General features: G+C 46.1%; 1 protein-coding gene across 1 annotated transcript in view; it reads left to right on the top strand.

Annotated features, from left to right (window-relative positions):
* The window catches only part of LOC306937169 (nuclear factor 1 X-type-like), a gene marked incomplete at its 5' end in the record, with an annotated part of 54,302 nt that extends 37,112 nt beyond the window's left edge, over positions 1-17,190 (top strand). The window contains 5 exons of the mRNA XM_079520834.1: positions 4,406-4,537; positions 8,967-9,142; positions 10,699-10,846; positions 12,555-12,646; positions 15,439-17,190. Of these exons, the coding sequence (XP_079376960.1) occupies positions 4,406-4,537; positions 8,967-9,142; positions 10,699-10,846; positions 12,555-12,646; positions 15,439-15,453 (563 nt within the window). The 3' untranslated portion in view covers positions 15,454-17,190. The remainder of the gene's footprint in view (positions 1-4,405; positions 4,538-8,966; positions 9,143-10,698; positions 10,847-12,554; positions 12,647-15,438) is intronic.
* Positions 17,191-21,947: the final 4,757 nt, after the last annotated feature.

Genomic DNA, 21,947 nt, shown 5'->3' with positions numbered 1-21,947 from the left:
GGTGTTCCAGGATGAAGTCAGTGGAGTGGATGCATGAAGAGGCACTTTTTTTCTACAAACCGTGAAATCCTCATTTTTAGTTTATCCATTTGTAACCCCCGAGAGTGTACAGATGTAACCAAACGTACCCTTACGGGGTTCATTTGGATACATTGTGTACACTCTCAGAGTTAAAATTACTTTTACATCCTTCATTATTCTCTATCAGTTTTCAACCCATTATTGTCTCCACCAGGCCGAAGGCATGGGAAGAGAGTATGTTTTGCACTCCGTCCGTGTGTGTGTGTGTGTGTGTGTGTGTGTGTGTGTGTGTGTGTGTGTGTGTGTGTGTGTGTGTGTGTGTGTGTGTGTGTGTGTGTGTGTGTGTGTGTGTGTGTGTGTGTGTGTGTGTGTGTGTGTGTGTGTGTGCGTGCGTGTGTCCGTCCGTCCGTCCGTCCGTTACCAGCTAATCTCCGGCACCGTTGGCCCGATCCATGCCAAACTTTGCACACACACTCCCTGGATGCCAACGACGAACCTCTGCCCCAAATATTCCTCAACGGCCTGTTATAGCGCCACCATGAGGCCGATTTAGGAAAAACACATTTCTGTAGATTACTCGTACACATTTTATCCATACTTCACACAATTCGGTATACACTATCTCCATAGTCATGTGATCAACACGGATCTGCACCATTTCCCATCTTCCATCCTGATTGGCTAAGATTGGCTTCCAAAGCTCACATGATTGGTCCGTTTCGAACAAAATGCCACAAATCACAAACCCAGTGTGCAATTTCCGTGAAATTATACACACACATTTCCACTAGGCCGCGGACAACATGCCACTCATTTTGTTCCAAATCAGCCTCACGGTGGCGCTATAACAGGGCAATTCCTGTTTTTACCTATAACTGCATCGATCTGTATACAACTTATGTATGGGCACTCCCTAGAGGCCATGGAAAAACGTTTTCCCTGCATCTGCCGGTCATAGCGCCACCATGAGGCCGATAAACACATTGTTTATGTTAGTCGCACAGATTTCATCCAAATCTCACGCAAATCGGTACACATGATCTCTGTAGTCATGTGATCAAGACGAGTCTGTTGGATTTCTCAGATTCTACACTGATTGGCTAAGATTGCCTTCCAAAGTTTTCAGGAGTGGCCCGTTTTGTACAAAATGCTGCACATGTCCTGCTCATCCAGAATTCTATCCTCAGAGATGCTATGAGTGATCTGGCTCTGCATTTCCTCAACAAAATCAAGAAAATTGTTGCAAAAAAACCAAACACAAAAACATGTTTATATTACTCCTAAACATTTTGCCAAACATCACACACTCCTATATGCTCCTGGTGGAGACCTGTGCCCAGAAGGGCACTTTTTCTAGTTTATTCTGCATTTGAGCCACGGACCACCATTTGATGACATTTAGCCTCTCTCATTTCCATGCTGTATTGATGTTGGCACCATGGGAGAGATAACAGGCAAATGATCAAAACAATAATTCCTCAACCTTCTCTAATTGTGTAGAATTCATTCAACTCATTTCCCGCCAGGATTAATTAAAGAATGATTACTATATGCCAGGATATCTCCCCGTTCAACCCTTATTTTGAAGATCCAAAACACGGCGACCGGAACCGGATGTTGACTGAATGGTGTGTGTGTTGTCAGATCGGTTGTTGATGTCTTCACTATATAGCTGATGAGAAGTACAGGCCGGCGCCATTACTGCGACCGCTAGGCTCTGTGCAATAAGCGTTGATTTGACCAGAAATGCCACCCATGGGACGGGGATTTGGAGTCTAAAGCGACTGAAAGCGTGTGTGCGCGCTATAGGGCATTAAGCAACTAGTCGACTAGTAAATCCACTAGTCGACCTTGTTGGTACTAGTTGACTAGTTGATAAGAAAAAAGAAAAAAAAGTTAATTTATTTTATTTATTTATTTTTCCCCGATTTTTTTTATTACATAATAGGTAGTTAAACAACTAGTTGACTAGTAAACTAGGCAACTGGTCAACTAGTAAAAATGACTAGAAGTGAATGCCCTCCTAGTGCATTTTCGCAATCACGATGGCGCAGTCCAGTCTTACAGCTAACAACAGATAGCCATCCCAAGCTAATGTGTATAGCCTTTCCACTAGATCGGATCAAAACATGTTATACAACTCAATTAACGTAACCTATGTGTTTTGCCAACAATTAACGTATAGGCTACGTTTTTTGGTGGGGATTGTGTTAAGTAATGCAGATGTTTAACAATAATTTTACACTCTCAAGAGTTAAAGATCTAGGGTCCATTTGGTTACCAACTCTCGCTATCATTTAGCTGGGGACCACCTGGAACCCCCTCAAGGACCCCTGGTTGAAAACCACTGCTCTACTGTATGGCTGCTTCCCTCCCAACCAAGCCTCAGTATATTTCAGCGTACATTATTCAACATTGCACTTCCCCTGCAGAGGTCAACTGCACCATTTGGCGTTGGTCCTCAAACCACCAAAATTCTAAATTGTGCCTCTGGAATTACCATACATCAAAATAAATGGCCTCAGCGCCCAACCGCACGAGGCCTGGATCATAGAAGGGAGTCTCTTTTATCTGTAGCTCTCACACTTTTGGCCATGTTTCTGGTCCACTGGTTGAGCAGGCCCTGTACTTAGGCTGCCTGTTTTTTGTTATTTTTTTTCACCAAAATGGAGGATATTTCATGCACTCCTGCAGCCTCGGCCGACATTTATAGACAGAGGAGGACACTTTAATATGTTTTTCTGTGTGTGTGTGTGTGTGTGTGTGTGTGTGTAGGCTGTGCTGTCACCACACCTCAACCGCTTCTCTCTCCCTCTCCCCCACCCCTCTCTCTCTCTCTCTCTGTTCGCGTCTACACTCTGCCATCCTGGCTTCATTGGCAGCGGGCCGCAAGCCTGCCACCCTGCCTGAACAGCTTGTGTGTGTGTGTGTGTGTGTGTGTGTGTGTGTGTGCGCGTGCATGCGCTTGTGCGTGTGTGTGTGTGCGCTTGTGCGTGTGTGCGTGCGTGCATGCGTGTGTGTGTGTGTGTGTGTGTGTGTGTGTGTGTGTGTGTGTACTGCGACTGTGCGTGCGTGTGTGTGTGTGTGTGGGTGTGCGCGCGCGCGTGTGTGTGTTGCGGTGTACACGTGCGTGTGTACATGTGCTTGCATCTTACATCTGTGAGTCCAGCACATACTCTTTACGATATGAAATATATCTTAAGAGGCAATAACATAAAACACCTGACAGTCAGATATTCAGAAGGGCACTACATCAAAGGGTCCATTGATATACGCGCTGGCATGCTCGCTCCTCGCCAGCAGCCATATATGTGGTTGCACAGCTCACGCTGTCTCGCTCTGCGTCGGAGGAGCGCGAGTCTGCCCTAGTTAACGAGGGCGGCCAAAAAAAAACCTTTCGCTCTAAATAGGCATCTTGACAAGTGCAACGTGTATATGCACAGTAAAAAAATGTAATTTAACTCGGAGAGCGTATATACAAATGTATCGAAATACATTTCTCAGATACAAAATTGAGCTGTAAAAAAATGTAGTTGGAAGTGGATGGTGGGGGGGATTGAGCGTGTGCTGCTGCAGGCAGCCATATAGCCATAGGAGCTGCTGCGGTTCGACTGGAGGGGCAGCGCTGGCTCTGCTGCAGAGATCATTGGAAATGGGCTCGGCCGTGCTTGGATTGGATGGGTCATCCTGGTACTATGAGCCCTGGCCATTGTGCCACTGTAAGAATAGGCAACGACGAGTAGAATATTGCTCTGCGCAAAATGTGCCGCTCATATACACATGCCCACATATATATATTTATATATATATATATACTGTACCCATGCAGTGGTTACTGTAGCACGTGTGATGCCATTTCCCAGCTGTCCTCCTCCCCTGACGCTGAACCCTGGCCCCCCGACCCCTCCTGTCTCCCGTCACCTCCCTTCACTCTGAACTCCCTCGCTGCTTCAAAACAACAGACCCACGCTCTGACCCCTGACCCCAGCCCCCTCCTCCCCCCTGCACCCAGTCTGATAAAGATGGTACAGTCCACCCTGATCCCAACCCCCCCTCCTCCTCCCCTCAGTCTGACAAAGATGGTACAGTCCACTGACTGTACATGAACAGAGAGTAATGGATAGACTGATTGAGAGATCACCGTCTGTGTGTTAATACAGTCAACTAATCAGTGAATCAAACAATCAATCAATCAATCAATCAAACAATCAATCAATCCATTGATTTCAAATCAAGCATAATCATTAGAGCAGATAATTTACTTCTAAATTTTAAACCGTAAAGTCTGATAAGTATGATTTCTAATAAGCCGTAAGACAAGCCAGCCATGTTTCATTAAAACTTCGTCTCTGTTCTGCCATTTTGTTGATCCCCTCTTTGCCAGGACTCTCCTCGCCTGGTTCTCTTAAGAAGTCGGGGAAATTCGATTTCAGCGCCCTGTCCTCCTCCCAGACGAGGTCCCCCCGCATGGCGTTCACCCACCACCCACTGCCAATGCTGGCGGGAGTGCGACCAGGTGAGACCCCACCCAACCCAACCCAGCCCCCTACCAAAAGCCTCCCCTGATAGCCACCACTCCCTCACACCCCTCCACCATTCCCTTATACCGCCCCCCGAAACCATCCTTCAAACCTCCCCCAACTGTCCTTGGCTGGTGCAGAGGTGGGAAACAGTGTCTGTCCGCCGGACACCAAGATGGGTATGCTGGCTGTGTCCATGAGGTCTTCATACCTCTTCTGCCTCGGCTTCTATACCTGTTCCATCTGGATAGGGCGCAGGGTGAGCTGTGGGTCTGTCGGGTGTGGTCCTTCCTTCATCAATCTGTCTCTTGGTTGGTTTTTCACTACCTTGACGGTACGGTACATCTCTATTTCTCCCCCCAGCTCCTCCTCTTGCTGTGCATTGTGGGAGAATGGACCGAGTGGACATTTCGGTGCTACTGTCTGGCCCTTTCCCACCGACATATATATATATATATATATATGTGACGTTTTCTTGGTGGAACAGTGTGCTGTTGTGTCTTTGTTTTGTTTTATTTTCAAATACAACGTTCTTCCTTTGGTACTTATATGACTTTATTGTAATAATAATCTAATAAACATTTCTCCTGTGTTCCCTCTGTTTACTCTACCCTCTGCCTAAAAGTTGTGAAACTTAAAAAAAAAAAAAAAAAGTAACAATGTTACTTTTTTGACAGTATTTGACAGAATACTGAATGAATGTGACAGTATGCATTGTCTTAACAGTATTACTGCAAAACCCGCGTTCCCCGCTATTTAATCCAATGTTCTACGCTGCCGAGATTGTTTTATTACCTTTAGAGCATACGCTGAAGTATTTGCAGCTTTCAACCACAAAAATCCGGCGAAAGATAGTCCGATGGGTTGTTATGATCAGAAGAACCAGCGGCCATGACAATGTGAAGCGAAACCACCCTACACAGCATGTTGTAGTCTAAACAAACGACCCGTTCACATGCATTGGGCTCAATTTCCCAGAAGCCCTAGCAGCCCAGAGGATGACTTGATCTCCGGTTTCGTCATCATAACGCGACGGCCTCGTCACCAGGTCCGGGACAAATCCGCTATTTATTTTTAATTATTTTAAAATGGCAAATTAAACGCATTAAACAAATAGCGGGTTTAGCGTATTACGCGTGGTGGAACCCTGGATTAAACAATTAGCCGCCGTCAAAGTGTTAATAAAACTACAGAAGATATAAATAAAGACAGTGATTTGGGGAAAAATAGCATTTGTGTGAATATATACCTGAAGTATACCTGAAAACACACCTTTCTGCCCACAGTTGCTTGATTGAGCCTATGTATGGTGTGCAAACACTAAAACATTGTACACAACCATAGAAACTCAACCGTCGGACCAAAGCAAGTCATACTATATGTCAAGATTCAAGTGTCAAGAATCACTACGTCACCTTCCTTACAAATACAACTTGACTTCCGGTGTGTGTGTGTGTGTGTGTGTGTGTGTGTGTGTGCGTGCGTGCGTGCGTGCGTGCGTGCGTGCGTGCGTGCGTGCGTGCGTGCGTGCGTTTTAGCAAACACGCCCGTCAGTGGGTGATGGATGACTTCGTATATTTATGCTCGCAATTCAGAACAGCAGACACTGAGTCTGTGCGTGCGTGCGTGCGCGCGTGCATGCGCGCGTGTCCCATGGCAGCCCCACCAAACCCCACGGCCGACGAGATGAGAATCTCATGATAATATCACATATCAGCCTCCTGGCCGAAGGAAACTCTCCGCTATGAAACCGGGCTCTGTGAACTCCGTCGCCACAGCAGATAGATAGATGCTCCTTCTCTTTTCGCCGGCTAAAAAAAGCACATAATACGACGAAGTACGCAACCAGCTCGCTGGAGATGATTATCCGTGCGCTGCAGCTCCACGGCGAGGCTACATCAAAGGCCGTCGGAGCCAGCCAGCAGATGTGAGGCAATGAGGTTGACCGCCATGTCATTAAACCCTCCTCCGTGGTTGTTGACGGAGACCCCATGCCTCATGGGATGCAGCCGCAGCAACCCCTCATCTATACACGCACGCACGCACGCACGCACGCACACACACACACACGCACACACACGAATGTAGACACACGTGCACAGACACACCTACACGTGCACACATGCATGCACACTCTTAACATACACATACACACAAAGAGCCCTACACTACTGTCAGGCTCTGCGGCTAGAGCTGTGATTTGTTTCTTCCTTAATACAAGCTCCCGCTGTGTGTGTGTGTGTGTGTGTGTGTGTGTGTGTGTGTGTGTGTGTGTGTGTGTGTGTGTGTGTGTGTGTGTGTGTGTGTGTGTGTGTGTGTGTGTGTGTGTGTGTGTGTGTGTGTGGCGCTACGTGCACGTGCGTGCGTTGGGGCTGCTCCGGTGCCCGTGTGAAAGTGTTTACCACATCATTCGCCGTTGTTGTTGTTGTTGTTGTGTGTGCACGACCAAATCCAATGGGGTGGGGGGGGGGGGGGGGCTGCTGGGAGTGACGGTGTTATAGGCGGAGGTTGGTGCGTCTCGGCCACATGCACACCCCCCGGTGTGGGCAGGCTGGTAGCGGTGGGACCGCGGGGGGCACGAGGTTCATAGGGAGTCCCCTGTGATCCCTCCACCACCACCACCCGTACCCTTAAGAGCGCTTGGCCCTCACCCAGTCCTGTAATGGGATTAGTAGCGAGGACTATGGGAGAAGGGACGGCTGTACTGGGTGAAGCTATAGGGAGCCTGGCAGGGGAGAGAGAGAGAGAGAGAGAGAGAGAGGTGCTGCTGGGCATGGGGTGGGGTTGGACAGGGGGTGGGTGGGTGCATGGCCCTGTCTGGGGGTAACTTACTGGAGTTGGCACCCTCACACACTGACACACACACACACACACACACACACATGTACGCACCCACATACACATACGCACAACGTGTAAGATGGGAGCTCCAAAGAGTGTTGGCAGCCGAATGTGGGCAGCTGGGGGTCCCGAGTGGGGTGGGCTATGATGGCGGTGGCAGTGGTGTGGGTATGGGTGGAGTAGGGTAGGGTGGGGTGGGGGAGAGCAGGGCAGAATGGTATAAGGAGAGTAGGGAGAATAGGGCTTCACCCCTCTAATACAAATGAAGGAGATTTAGTAATGGATATAGGTCTGACAGAGAGGGCTTTGTGTTCTATGGTGCAGCGCCACAAACGGCTCTGCTCGCTCACACCTCGCAAGCACGCACGCACGCACGCACGCACGCACGCACACACGCACGCACAGCTCCATATTCAGCTCTTTTACATGGTATGAAGTGAGATACTCTTTCTCCTCTCTCTAGTTCTCTTGTTAGAGCACAAAGGGTGAACTTTTAGTATAATGGTGATACATTTCAATCCCCTCACCTATCCTGTGTAAGTACACACGTGTGCACGCGCTCACGCACATATGCACGCGCACACACACACACACACACACACACACACACACACACACACACACACACACACACACAAGTCACACATACTGTACAGTGCAAATGTACCGATTAGTGCTGTCATAAAAAATTAAAAAAAACAGCATGAATGCCAAATGGTGATGGCGCCAGTGAATCACACCCTGAAAACAGCACACAGATGCACAGGCATTAAGACCTGCTAATTTAAGACAATGATCTCTTTGTGCTTCTCTCTCTTTTACAAGCTCTTTGGATCTGATTTAGTTACAGCACTTCTATCTATTGGATTTGTGTACGGCTTCCATATAGTATCCTACAGTATATATGCTGCATACTGTATAACTGTCTGTGTATGGTGTGTGTGTGTGTGTGTGCGCGCAGCCGCACACATGTCTTTGAGTGTGAATTGGTATGGATTTGAAATGTGAACATAGTGGCCTCTCAGCGAGGGTTGATGTATGAATGCAATATGTGTGTAAGTCTGCCTTAAGCCATATACCGTAGCCTCACTGGAGTGATCATAAAACTTTATGGCAAATTCCTGTGATACCTGTGAAATCAATCTTTTGGTGGAAAACAATGTTTCCTTAACATTCATCCATTTTCATCCTGATTTTCACCATTGGCCCATGTTCACTGACACACAGTGGCCATTTTGTTTGGGGCGGGAGCGCGTCTCCAACTCTATGCGCGTCTCCCACCCCCCCCCGGCCCAAGTATGATGCAGGAGCAAAATGGCTGCTTGTGGTGAATATAGTCAATTGTCATTCATGGTGCAACAACATGAAATGGAACCTTTCTGTCAACCGCTGTCCTTCTGTGAGCTATATCATCATCTCCTGATGTCTTTATCCCGCCTGTGAGGCCTTGTGAAATGCTTTGGCGTGACAACCCAACCTCCCTCCCTCCCCCCTCTCTCTCTATTTCTTGTCGCCTGTTCTTCTTTACGTCTTATATCTCACTCATACTGTATAAAATCTGTGTCTCCGTGTTGTTCCATGCAGGGAGTCCCCGTGCCTCCGCCTCGGCTCTGCACTTCCCGTCTCCCTCCATCATCCAGCAGTCCAGCCCTTACTTCACCCACCCCACCATCCGCTACCACCACCACCCGGGACAGGACCCCCTGAAGGAATTTGTGCAGTTTGTCTGTGCTGACGGCTCGGGGCAGGCCGGCGGACAGGTGAGGCTCTCATCGCCATCCATATATAGTTTAAATGGAAAGAGATAGAATATTCACCTTGTGTATAACTTATAATATACTGCACTGCATTGGCCTCGATACACACGATCTTGAATTAGTGCTGCATGATTCCTCTACGTGGACCAATAGTGCGGCAAATTCATAAAATAATTAGACTGCATTTTTTTTGTATTGATTGGTAATCAATAACAAAGCGAAATTGAAGGTGCTGTAAGTGAGTATTTTTTTTGTTATTTGTTAAAATAGGTGATAAATTGCTTTATATTCCCACATTAATCATGTTATAGAGTTTAATCACGTCTCTCCCGCTCTTTAGTAAACAGAAAATCCATTTTCAGGTCATGATACTAATTAATGATGATACTTCATCCAATCAGGAGAGCACACTCATACGGGACAAAGATAGTGAAGCTGGAAGTGATGAAACAAAGAAATAAGTCAGTCAAATTTGGAATTGGAACATAAGCGAATACATTATCTTAGACGTAGACCAAAGGGTAGACCACTGTTAACTGAACAAACTTACTTTCAGGATATATAGCTTCCACTTTTTAAAGATAAAGTTTTTGTTTTAACCAACACACATGATCTCTTACAGCGCCTTTGAAGAATATTTGTTGGAAAAGCATGTTTGAGAACAGGCTGTAATGATGCCGCTAATCTCTACAAATCTGATTTAGTTTTTCAAACATACAAGCATATACATTGCATTGCATTGCATTGCATGGCACTGCAATACGGAACACCCATCGACCCAGAATCTTATATGTTCACATCCTCGTAAATACAAACAAAGCTTATTCCAGCTTCAAATACTCTACACCACATAAGGCTATTCCGTTGGTTTACAGATCTTTGTACTGTCTTGTCTTTGTCATTCTGCTGTCTACTCTTTCAGACCCAGAGATCCCCCCCTCCCCACCTCTTTATTTTTTTCCTTTTGCTCCGCCCACCCCCTCAGATATTACAACCATCAGCACAGTCACAGTACATTTCAGTCCAGCATACATGTTCTGTGTTGTTGTGTGGTTGTTGTGCATTTTGTTTTCATTGATAGTTGTTGTTGCTATGACTTTTGGTTTGGTTGTTTGGTGCCGGTGGTGTCGCTGTCGTTGTCATTGTGTAGAAGAGTATTTTCCCATGGTTTTTTGATTTGTTGCCATGTTATGGACGAACCCCAACCAATTACTCGCTCACACCCTTCTCCTCACCCCCTCCTATACCACCACCACGGACCCCCCCCCCCCCCCCCCTTCCCTCCGTTTTAGCCCTATCGACCCCTGTGGTGATTGTTATTTTTTTTACACCTCCATAAATGCTGCAGACATCATTCCTTTGGTTGTTTTTTTCCAACTTCCCCTTCCACCACCACCACTCCTCTCCTCCTTCCACCATCGTCCACTCCCCTTCGCCCCATGGATATTCTTGTTTTTTTTTTGGACCCGGCCCTCCCCAGCCGTGTCCTTTCTCATTCCGTGTCCCATGCGGACTGTCACATGTCGCCCTCCTCCTGACCCTGTTTGTGTTGTCCGCAGCCAAACGGGAGTGGCCAGAGCAAAATGCCGGGCTCCTTCTTGCTGCCTCCACCTCCCCCAGTGGCCCGCCCAGTGCCCCTCCCCATGCCCGACTCTAAACCCAGCAGCACGCCCCCTGACGGCGGACTCACCTCGCCCGCATCTCCGTGTAAGTGACCCCCCCGCCCGCTGAGACCGCAGTTAGAACCAAACAGATCAAAAAAAGAGACGTCCAAAAGAAGTCTGCCCCTCTCCAGATATAGACCCCCCCCCTACCATGTGTTCCTCCTCCGGCCTCGTCGTGTCATTGTTCGTCTATAGCCAACATCTCACCTTCGCCGACCCTCAGAATGCCGGAAGCCATTAGAACTCGCTCTGGAACTCGTACATGCAAAGTAATACACTAACACAGCCGGGGATGTTGTCCCTCGTTAATGGACTTTCTATGGAATTCTTCAGGGTTTTGTATTAAGCCCACTGACTTTTCCCTCAGTGGTTGTACTTGGGTGAGGCCTATATGTTCCAGCCCCAGTGATTCTGCATTCCCTAGTGTTGTTGACGCCACATTATCACCCCGGCTAGAACATTTTCCTTCCCTTCTAGACTCGTCCGCAGCCTCTGTGAGAGACATTTTGAGTTATAGGAAGAGTATATGATCGCTTATCTCCTGTTTACGAAGGGCACAAACTTGGGGCGTGTTTTATTTTATTTTTTTACGCGAACCCCTAAAAGATAACGTCCACATTCTCTATTTTCTCTGGGTTTTTAGTTATAGGCCCAGATGCTGGTGGTTGTTATCTTGGTGTTTGTTAGTTAGGGTACAGTCGTACAGTAGCTGGTGGGTGTCTTCTCTAGGCTGAAAAGACGTCGGTCTGGGGCTTTCCTCAATCCTCACCACAGATTGCTGTTTCTCACCTACTAACGTACCATAGGAGGGGCACTGGACGGAGCACTTACTGTTTTCTTTTGTTCTTTAGAGCTTATACCTGCGTTTTAGATGTGGAACTATCTTTTCCTTTCTACCCCCAGTCAGTGTCTCAAAGTCTTACGTGTCTTATCTATGTCACTGATTCTCTAAAAAACCACAGAGGTATGCTGTACTGTATATACAGTATACGTCCTTTCCACTAACCATCACTTAAAAATAATCTTACTTTTTCCCTCTCTTCCCATCTCTCTCTACCCCCCCCCCCCCTCCCCCAACACACACACGCACGCACGCGCACGCACACGCACACACAAACGGCCTCAACACATCTGCACACTATTAACAGCAGAATCTGTGCCATGTTTGTCGGGGTGCTTCTGACTGCCTTAATGCAGGGGGTCCATGGGGGGAGCTGAGATTGCCCTAAATTTGTCACAGACTTTGATGCCAATGGGTTTTAAAAACATCTCTGATTGATGGCGTCAGTGTGAGAGAGTTCTGAATGATGTGTCCAATCAATTTCCACTGAGTTTAGCAGCGAGCTTTAGCCCTTGGCACCAAAACGGATGTCTATCTTTACAAAGCCCATTTGGGACGCACTTCCATGTGAACTTGATGGCCTTTTTTAAAAAAAAAGAGGCTTCCAAAGAAATGTTCTGACTTAATGCACATAGCCACATAGTGTGTCTCATTTCACGTGTGTGTGTGTGTGTGTGTGTGTGTGTGTGTGTGTGTGTGTGTGTGTGTGTGTGTGTGTGTGTGTGTGGACGAACATGTACATTTCTCAAATTGATATTTTTGATATTTTTGATATTTTTGATATTTTTGATATTTTTGATATTTTTGATATTTTTGATATTTTTGATATTTGTGTGTGTGTGTGAGGTGATTGAGGTGATTGGTGGCTGTCTTTGGCTAACTGTGCGTCTCTCTCTCTGTGTTTCTGTAGCATACTCCACGCCAGGCGCCACAGCTGCCAACAGGTTTGTCGGCATCGGATCACGGGACAACAACTTTCTGAGCATCCCGCAGCAGACACAGGTACTGTGGGGGTATAAACCGTGCTCACGACGGTATACTGTATTGTTGTGTCTGTGTGCGTGCGTGCGTGCGTGCGTGCGTGGCTGCGCGCTTGCGTGCATGCCTGCGTGCGTGTGTGTGAACGTGAGAGCAAGAGTGCATGTGTGCAGAGGAAACTTGTCTGTTTTCATTGTGATTATCGGCCAAACTCAGGAAACTTACTTAGGTGGATGGACGAGTGCCAACATATTTCTTATTCCCCTACTCCCTGAAACCTGCTGCTGTTTCTCTACCTCTACACTCACTCCGTCCCGCGGTGCACCATGAATGTGTGCATTTGTATATGCGTATATTTTTGCGTGTGTACGTGTGGTTTACCATATGTGCTCAACTGCCCTCTCCCTGTTTATTTGGCACATATGGAGCCCCCCCCCCTCAGGCAGCAGGCCTTGCTGCCTCTCCCTCTGTCTCTGCCTCGCTCTCGTTCTTTCTCTCTCCCTTGCTACCTCTCTTCGATTCCTCTGAAATCCCTCTCGTTGAAACTCTCACTCTTTCCCTCACTCTTGCCAGCTCTGCTGCACTAGTTGCTTTTTGTCTTTCCCTCCCTTGACCTCTGCTCGCTCTCACTTGCTTCTCTCTCTCTCTCTCTCTCTCTCTCTCTCTCTCTCACTTTCACTCGCTCCTCTTCCTTCTCCTCACCACACTGCGTCTCGTTCATATGCCTCCTCCATTACCCACTGCACTTTTCTCATTAGTGTCCAACCACACCCGGCTGGAACCAGCTCAGCTCCGCTCTGCTCCACTATGGTCCTCAACACATGGAAACCATCTGAAACTGTTCCCTCCCTCCCTCCCTCCCTCCCTCCCTCGCTCCTGCATTTCTCTGCCCTCTGCTCTTGTGCCTGTTCTCCCTTTCCCTCTCCTCGTTCCCTCTCTTTGCTTCCTCTCCTCTCTCCTGCACCTCTCCTCTCCCCTCCCTCTTTTTCACCCAAACTTCTCAACTTCTCTCTTTCGCTGCACTCGCCTTTCTCACTGTGTGACTTCTTGTTGTTTCCACCGATACGTTTTTAGCTCCCTTTGGAACTAACCCTTCTCCTCGGACGCTCAGATTCACTGCTCCTTTCTCTTCTCTCTCTTCTTCTCCTTAGGTTCACTACAGTTTGTCATACGCAACACTCACTCTAGTTTGAACCCAGCTCCCTCCCATATCTTTCTCAACACAGTACTGTAGTAGGAGGACATTTTGGATTGCGTTTCAGTCAGTTCCTTAATTCAACATCCCCCCACCCCCCATTTAGAACACCCCCCCCCCCCCCCTGTTTGTGTTGGTAATAAAGCTCCCTAATACTCAATGCTCTACTTCAGAGGGTTGTGATGTCTGCTGCGGCATGGTTTCACTTTACAGGACATGAAGAAAGAAATAACAAACACACACGTATAGGGTCGCATCAATTGGTTGCATGTGTCTCTCCGAAAAAATGCTCCACCAAAACATTAATAATTGATTAAGCCTTCGTCGTCAGAGGTCTGTGTGTTGTGACTGCAGGGGCACAGTGGGTGAACGACTTCTCCTCAAGCTCAGCCTCAACAGTGGGCTCCATGTGCCCTCTAGTGGCCGAGGGTACACTCTGCAGCCAGGTGGAGGAAGGGGGTGGGGGCTAACGGAACAACAGAGCAGGGGAGAGAGTAGAGGGAAGGAGAGAACCAGAAGGAAGGAGAGCGACAGGGTTTCGGCCCCTGGAGAAGTCACGTCCTGGCTGTCTCGTTACCCCCGGCAACCAGACATGATGTCATAGCCAGTTGATCTTGAATTTGAGAAGGGGGCTGCTCGGAGGGGGGGCCGGGGACGCGGCGTGGGGGGGCAGGAAAGAAAAGAGGGTGGTCACTCTCTACTGCCAAGGATTTAGTGGGAGTGTTAGTGGGAGATAGATGGATCGTATGTGTGTCTGCAAGAGCCTACAGAGAGAGAGAGACAGAATGAGCGAGGGGGATAGAGACAGAAAGAGAAGGGGGAAGGGGGGGGGGGTAACTGAGAAGGCAAAAGTTACTAAGCCCAGGGGCTGCTGGGACAGTGCCCAGGAGAGCTATGGGGAGAGCGGGTTGGCTGAGAAGGGCAGGAGGCAAAAGGGGAGGAGGGTATTGGTGCGACCTGTTAGAGTCAAACACAACAAAAGACTGCCTCCCTGGAGGCCCAGGGTAGTTTCCAAGGCTTGACTTCCAGAATGTTGGCCCATTAGCCAACGGTGCCAAATCCTGCCGGCGAGGCGAGGCAGCCAACAGCAAACGACATCGACCCACTTCTGTTGTCTGCTCACGCTGGGCTGGAGAAACCCAGTCTGAAGACAGTCTGCTATCCCCCCGCTGATGCCTGGCCATGAGTAGGCATTAGCTGCCTTAGCCAAATTAAAGACGTACTGTACACAACCACAAATACTGACAGAATGGATTGTAATGCCTGGGACAGTAGCCCACATACACACTGTGTTATTTCTGTACTGCAGCGGGGGACTGTTGTCCCCGACCTCTAGTGGTCAAATATAGGACACACGTGAATGCCCCGATGCTCTTTATTGTCTTCCTGAAAACATCTGTGTTCTAAATTCTCCTCCTAAAAGGTCTTAATTACAGCTACATTTAACGTCTTTAAGTTCCGTCTCAGAGGTCTTAAGACCTGTCTTGTACTGTATCCTCTCCCATTTTCCATTCATGTTTATTTTACACGTGAAATTGGTCTTATTGTGGTATTAAAATGTCTTGCATCTAATTTGAAAATACTAATCTTGTGCCTTCCCTTTCCATTTCTTCTCTTCCAGTCTTGGTTCCTCTGACAAGACCTGTGTGCGAACCAGCAACTAGAATTCTTTCTTTACAATCGGGAATAGAAACATGGTAAAAAAACCAAGAACCACCCCGCAGGATAATTGCCCTCCCAACGACCCACCGACTGGCCCCTTCACAATACGTCTCTCCTAGGAAAACAGAATAGCAGAGCGACGGAACCAGGAAATCACAGCAGCATGACGCTTTTTAGAGGAACTCTGGACCCATTTGCCCCATCAGAGGGAAAGCCCCACGTTAAGGATAGATGGACGGATGGATGGTAGGAAGGCAGAAATAGAATAAGGGTCGGAGGACGCGCAGCAGGCATCTCTCCAGAAACCAACCGGACCAGCAGGACACAGCAGCGACACAACCAGAGGAACCTGAGAGGGAAGAAAAGGAAATGGTCATCTCCTTCTACTCCTTCTGTTGCGTTTCGCAGCGAAAGGCAAGGCAAACAAACCGGCTGTCCGGCGACAGTCAGGTCTCCTCCGCATTATGCACTCACCCACACACATGGTCAACTGCTCAACACGGCAGGCGCAAATTTAGGAATTCGAAGGGATACTGTGTTAAAGCCACAACAAAGCCTGACCAACAATCAAACCGCAATCCAATCAAATGAAAACGGACGCCCATTTGGTCTCCAATGAAAGCTGCAGTCCATGCTACTGGTGATGTCTGTCATCATTACCCAAAACAGATGCAGACACACTGTCATTTTGACCAATGTTCCTCTCCTTCTGAATGACCATTGACTCTATAAAGCCCCCTCCCCCCTTTACTACTAACCACACAGAGACCATGCCAAAACATATCTTGATAAAAAGGTTGCACTACAAGCTGAATCAATTAACACTAATCTTACGATGTGCACTATTTACCTACAAGGCATGGGAGGTAAACAAAAAAAAAAAACAGGCTTGCCTATTATTAGTTTTAAAGAGGAAAAACCATATGGTATATGAGAAGCCTTTACATGTCCTCAGCCCCACATTTCAGTTCAGTTTAACGACTCGTACAGTAGGCCTCCACTCGCTGTTCCATTTGCCCACACAACAAGCACTCAAATGCAGGAAATCCAAAAAATAACGTCTATCGGTGCCATGACCACAGCAAGCATATCCTATTTCAGTCCATTATGGTTAACGCTCAAATGGACGCATGCCTGCACACACACACACACACACACACACACACACGCATACGCATACGCATACACGCACGCACGCACGCACGCACGCACGCACGCACGCACGCACGCACGCACGCACGCACGCACACACACACACACACCACACACACACACACACACGCAAAGTGCAGCAAACTACATACATTCATTCTCATTCTGATTGACAACCATTACAACAATAGACAGCATCCAGCAATTCCTCCAATGCCCCCTTTTATAATGTAGATTAATGATTTTATTTACTCTTGTGTCTTGAATTTGTTCCTTTGAATTTGTACTATTTTATAATTGTTTTGTATTTGAATGACAGCACCTTATGGAGAAACACAAGCAGTCAGAAGTGGGATTGTTCAAGCGGTGCAGACAGGGTGTGTCAAATCGTATTTGCAAATAGTTTTTATGCTTTGTTTGAACCTTATGTCATTATAGTCCTGAATGATGCAGTGAAAGCACATCCATCTATTACTCCAAGCAGGTCAAAACAAAGGCAGGAGAATCATTCGTAGCTACCATTTGACTTGAGGTTTGGTGGGTGGGTGGTGGGTGGCAGTGGCGTGCACAGACATTTAGAGGGGCAGGTGCTCAAGTTAAAAAAGGGCACCTTGTGCAGCGCGTGGAACCGGCCGGTTGCCTTAATCTATTTTGGGCGGGAACCCCTTTTGGTGTTAGCATTATGTTATGCTTTAGCTATTGAAAAATAGCAGATCTACAAGCTCATAGCGCGCCACCGAGTGGCGCGCTATGAACTTGTAGGTCTGCTATTTTTGAAAAATCAAAAAAAAGAAAGAAAGAAAAAAGTTTTATTTTTATTTATTTTTTTCAAAAGGGCACATTGCCAAAAGGGCAGGGGGTGCTCTAGCACCCCCTAGTGTCTATCTGTGCACGCCAATGGTGGGTGGTGGGTGAGGGTGGTGTCGGCTGGTGGCGGATCCGGTGGGGGAATGTTTGTGACAAAGAAAGTGACTGCCCTTTGAGGTAAGGTTGCTGTAGGCGAGACCGCAGAAAGAGATGCTCTTCTTTTTGATCTCGTTGAAAGTTTACCCTGTTGTTTACACTCCCAGACGGCCCCTGCTCAGAGCAGAGCGAGTCATGCTGCGGAGCAAAATGAATATGTGACATATCTGTCTGTCCAACGGTCAGTCCAAGGGTAGGAGGACCCTTAGGCCAGCGATAGGATGGGTCAGAACCCATGGTGGCCATTTTTGGTGTTGACTGGACAGGATCAGAATGAGGTTGACGGTTGCTGTGGTAACCGCTAACTCCGCTCTCCCTCCCCTCTTGCTCCTCACCGGCCACTAGCTATCGTGAGTAAAAATGTGTGTAATAATTCCTTTAGAATTTGCCCTTATTGATCAAAACTGCACTTGAGAGGTCATGCCCGCCAAGCTTATTGTTTTTATAGAGTAACCACCACTTTGTTAGTTATCAGTTCACCGCCTTTTCACCATCTACAGATGAATCACTGGGATGGACACACATTTATAGTGGAAAACAACTTCTGAGACACACAAAGCAATCATCAGACATTGTTAGCAGCACTCGTGTGTCCAGCATGCAAATAGACACAGCCCCGGGCAAGATTGAATTTATTTTAAAGGGAAGTCTTAAATATAGACAATCTGAGGAGGCCTTTATGCTTTTAATCGTCATGTAATTAAAACCCCACAGCATTATCCCATTTCTTCAAACAGTTTGATTTAAAAAGGAACAGTCAGATTCAATGCAATTCAATTCAGATCACCCAAACCCCAACCTCGCAAAATAACTGGACTGCCTGGCCACGTTCTTCACTGCAGGGAAATGAACGGCCTGAGTGACTGTCGCCAGCAACCATCTCATCAGCTTCATATATAGAGAACTAGCAGTGCTGCGTGAGATTTACGATGGCTAACGGTGATTTCGTTTCTAATCTATGGAAGTGCCTCTGTATTCCCATTATGCAATTTGTCAAACATGAATTCAGGTTCTTTTTTTCTCACATATAAGCTATAGTTAATGGTGAAATCTTATGTCGGGAGAGGAAAACCATGACAGCTCACTAGATAATTGCAAGCATCTTTATATGATACACATATATATTTATAGATATATACATTTTTTTATTTGCAAGATAAGCTCTGTGGCAGTCTAGTTATTTTTTGAAGCACGGCGTACGTAGGATGCATCTAAACAAAACACAAACAACAAAAATACCCTGCAGATTTTGAGCTTAAGTACCAGTCCCCAAAAACCCTCACTTGCATTAACTAGCAAAAATACAAAATAAAAGTCCACGGCAAATACAACAATAGATACTTAGATAAAAACAGTACGTGATAATGTTAGTTGAGGATTTAAAACAGAAGAAAACATTAGATTTTGGTTTTTTGTTCTTGTTTTGATGGGAAGTATTGTTATTGAAACTAAATGATGTATGTTGATTGAGCCATGTGCAATGCCTTGGGTAGAGGAATTGTGTTTGTCTGTTAGAGATTGTTTGAGGGTGTTGAGAGAAAAGAGAGGGTAAACCCTCTGTTTTTTTGTTTTAAGTCCAAGTGCTCTGGGACTCTAAATACAAGGGCGGAGAGAAAAAAAATCCCAGTCTTTGTAAGTTTGGGGAAATTGTTTTTAATTTCCTGTTTGTTTGTTTTTTGTTTTTTCCTTTATTGCTTTCTTTCTTTTCTTTTTTTTAAAGAAAGAATATTCATTTGTAATGATTTGTTTTCAAAATGTGGGAGGGCTGAAGGAACAATTTTGCAAAACGTAAAATATATATCACTATGAAAACTGGTGCTTTCTACAAAAATAAAGTACATTCAAACTCTATTATACATAAATAATAAACAAAATTAAGTGTTATCATAAAGCAAATTTTTAGGAAAACATGCATTATTCTATTTTCTCTTTTTGTATTTACCAAGGGGGGAGGGGTTCATAGTATGAAAATGTTGTTGTGACAAAAGGCATTTTTCTTCAACCTTTACCCCTTAGCAGAGGAAGACTCAGTTAAGAAACATGAAGCCAATTTCCCAGGGCAGCAGAATATAGTATTTGAGTCGCTGATGTTAGAATTGGCACTGGCCAACCCTTGTTGTAGAGTCAAATGTACAATTTGTCCACACTATCTCACATCCAATCATTGTTGGGTACATCTTTAGACTGGCCAAACAGCAGTAATCATATTTCTGGACATCTACCCCAATTAATCACATGTGAATTTCCCTTTTTTTTCCTTTTCTTTTTCTTTTTCAAGTGTTGACCCGACCAAGAACTTTGTGTTTGTTTGGTGAGATGGGAGGCGTATTGTGAAATGACGGATTTGTCATGGTAGATGTAGTTGACTATAGTAGACTCCTGTCTCGAACCCAAACTGTGAGAGGGAATATGTGACCTCTGTGACCTCTGGTGCAAAGAGGATGCTGTGTTCAATTCAATAACAAATAAATGAACCCTCCCCCCCTCCCTCCCCCCATCCAACCCCTTCCTCCACCCCTCGCTCCCAATTCCCCCACTGTATATGATTCTAAATATTTGTTTGGTGATGTAGTGTTATAGACTCAGAGCATCTTAAAGGTTGTCCCTAAAAAGTGCCTTTTGTTCACTGATTCCATCTTGTAATCCTGAGTGCCCGTCTAAAAAAAAGGACAAAAAGAGTCCCCTCCTTCATACTTCTTCTATATCCTCTCCTTCGTTTCTCTTCTTCTTCTATGAGCTTTTCAAAGCAAGTATACATAGTACTAAAGGAATTTGGTGTGATTTAGTTCCTCCTTTTATTGTTGAATAATTAAGAAAAGCGGAGAAAAAAAAACACAAAAAAAAACACAAAAGAAAAAAATATTTTCTTCTCTTTCCTCTGTACCTTCTTGTCTTCTGTCTCTTGGACACTGGAGTAGTCTGTAGCCGCGTAACCCCCCAAACCCCCCAACCCTCCAAACCCCCATGCTCCCCTTCACCTTTATCCCTTTTTCTGAACGGAGGGGGTAAAAAAAAAAGAATACGCAAAAACCTTTTTTTTTTTTCTTTTTTTTTTTTGTCTGAGCAGAATGCAGTTAGCTCACATGTTATCCTTGTCTGTACGCTTCACATTGTATTACCATTACCCATCTCTTCAGCTTCTCCATTCAACAGCTAATGTAAGTGAACAAGTTGCACCGCTGGGCTCTGGGCTCTGTGCTGAGGGACAGGGGCTGTCCGAGAGCAAAGGAAGTGTTGTCCCCGGGAGCATAATGTCAGTGACAAATCAATCATCTAGTAGGGTAGGATCAGGTGGGGGTGAAGCACTCGCGAACGTCCCTTTGACTGGGCGAGGGGAGATGGCCAGCAGGGCTGCTAGAATAGGCAAGTTTGTTTGTAATTCTTGTTTTTATCTATTTATTTTTTTATAATTGAATTTGGATTTGCTTTTGCCTCTTTTTTTTTTTTTTTTTTTCCTTTTTATTGCATCGATACCTTCAATTATGCACCTTTCTAGTGGTTGAATGAGACCAGGTATTTTTTTTTAATGGGGAAAATGTACCTGAAATGACTCTAAGCACCTTATAAACGGATTGGTTCCAGAGCAGGGAGACTGAAAGGCTCTTATTTAGTACAATCATAAAGAACCCATACACATAGCTTCACAATATTGTACCGTCTTACCATCATATTGAATTCACAAAGAATGAAAGATACATTGACCAAAGTGATATGGTTCCAAAAGCTGTCTAGCACACTGTCCACAATATGGGTGACTGACATTATATGAGCACCTTGGTATTTCCACCAGCAAAGAATCAAGAGCAGACTTGATTACAGAGCCTATTCCTTATATCCTGCAAAAAAACAAAAAACAAAAACAAAAAAAGAATGATAATATGCAACTTTTATTTTTTTCTTTATCAAGTGAGTGAAGCCAGCAGCAGTATTATCAATTTTAGCCTTGACAAGTGAAAGCACCACAGTCGAGAAGCCATAACAGAGACAAACAGGTTGCACAGAGCATGATGTGTGTGCTGCATTTAGGGAGGGAATACCACAAACCTCCCTGTGTGTCTCTGCACCACAGAGAGAGAGAGAGAGCAGAGCACAGTCTGATCCCGTGCCTGGCCATCCGTGTTTTTATTTTCCTTCGGGTTTGTTTGTTTTTAACACGTTTGTAGGGCGCTGGGCCGTATTTAGTGACGTGTAGACTGAGTCCCTGGCTTTCCACACCCCTCCCCTCCAGCCTGACCCCCCAGAGCAAACCTAAGAGCGCCCCCTCTTGCTCCTCAGAATAGCATCCCTCCCTCAGAGTCACACCACCCAGAGCCCATGGTGAAATGCATGTGTTAATTACAGTTTCTTTTCCAT

The sequence above is a fragment of the Electrona antarctica genome (genome assembly GCF_951216825.1).
Source record: "Electrona antarctica genome assembly, chromosome: 14".
NCBI lineage: Eukaryota > Metazoa > Chordata > Actinopteri > Myctophiformes > Myctophidae > Electrona > Electrona antarctica.
This window is presented reverse-complemented; position numbering and strand designations above follow the sequence as displayed.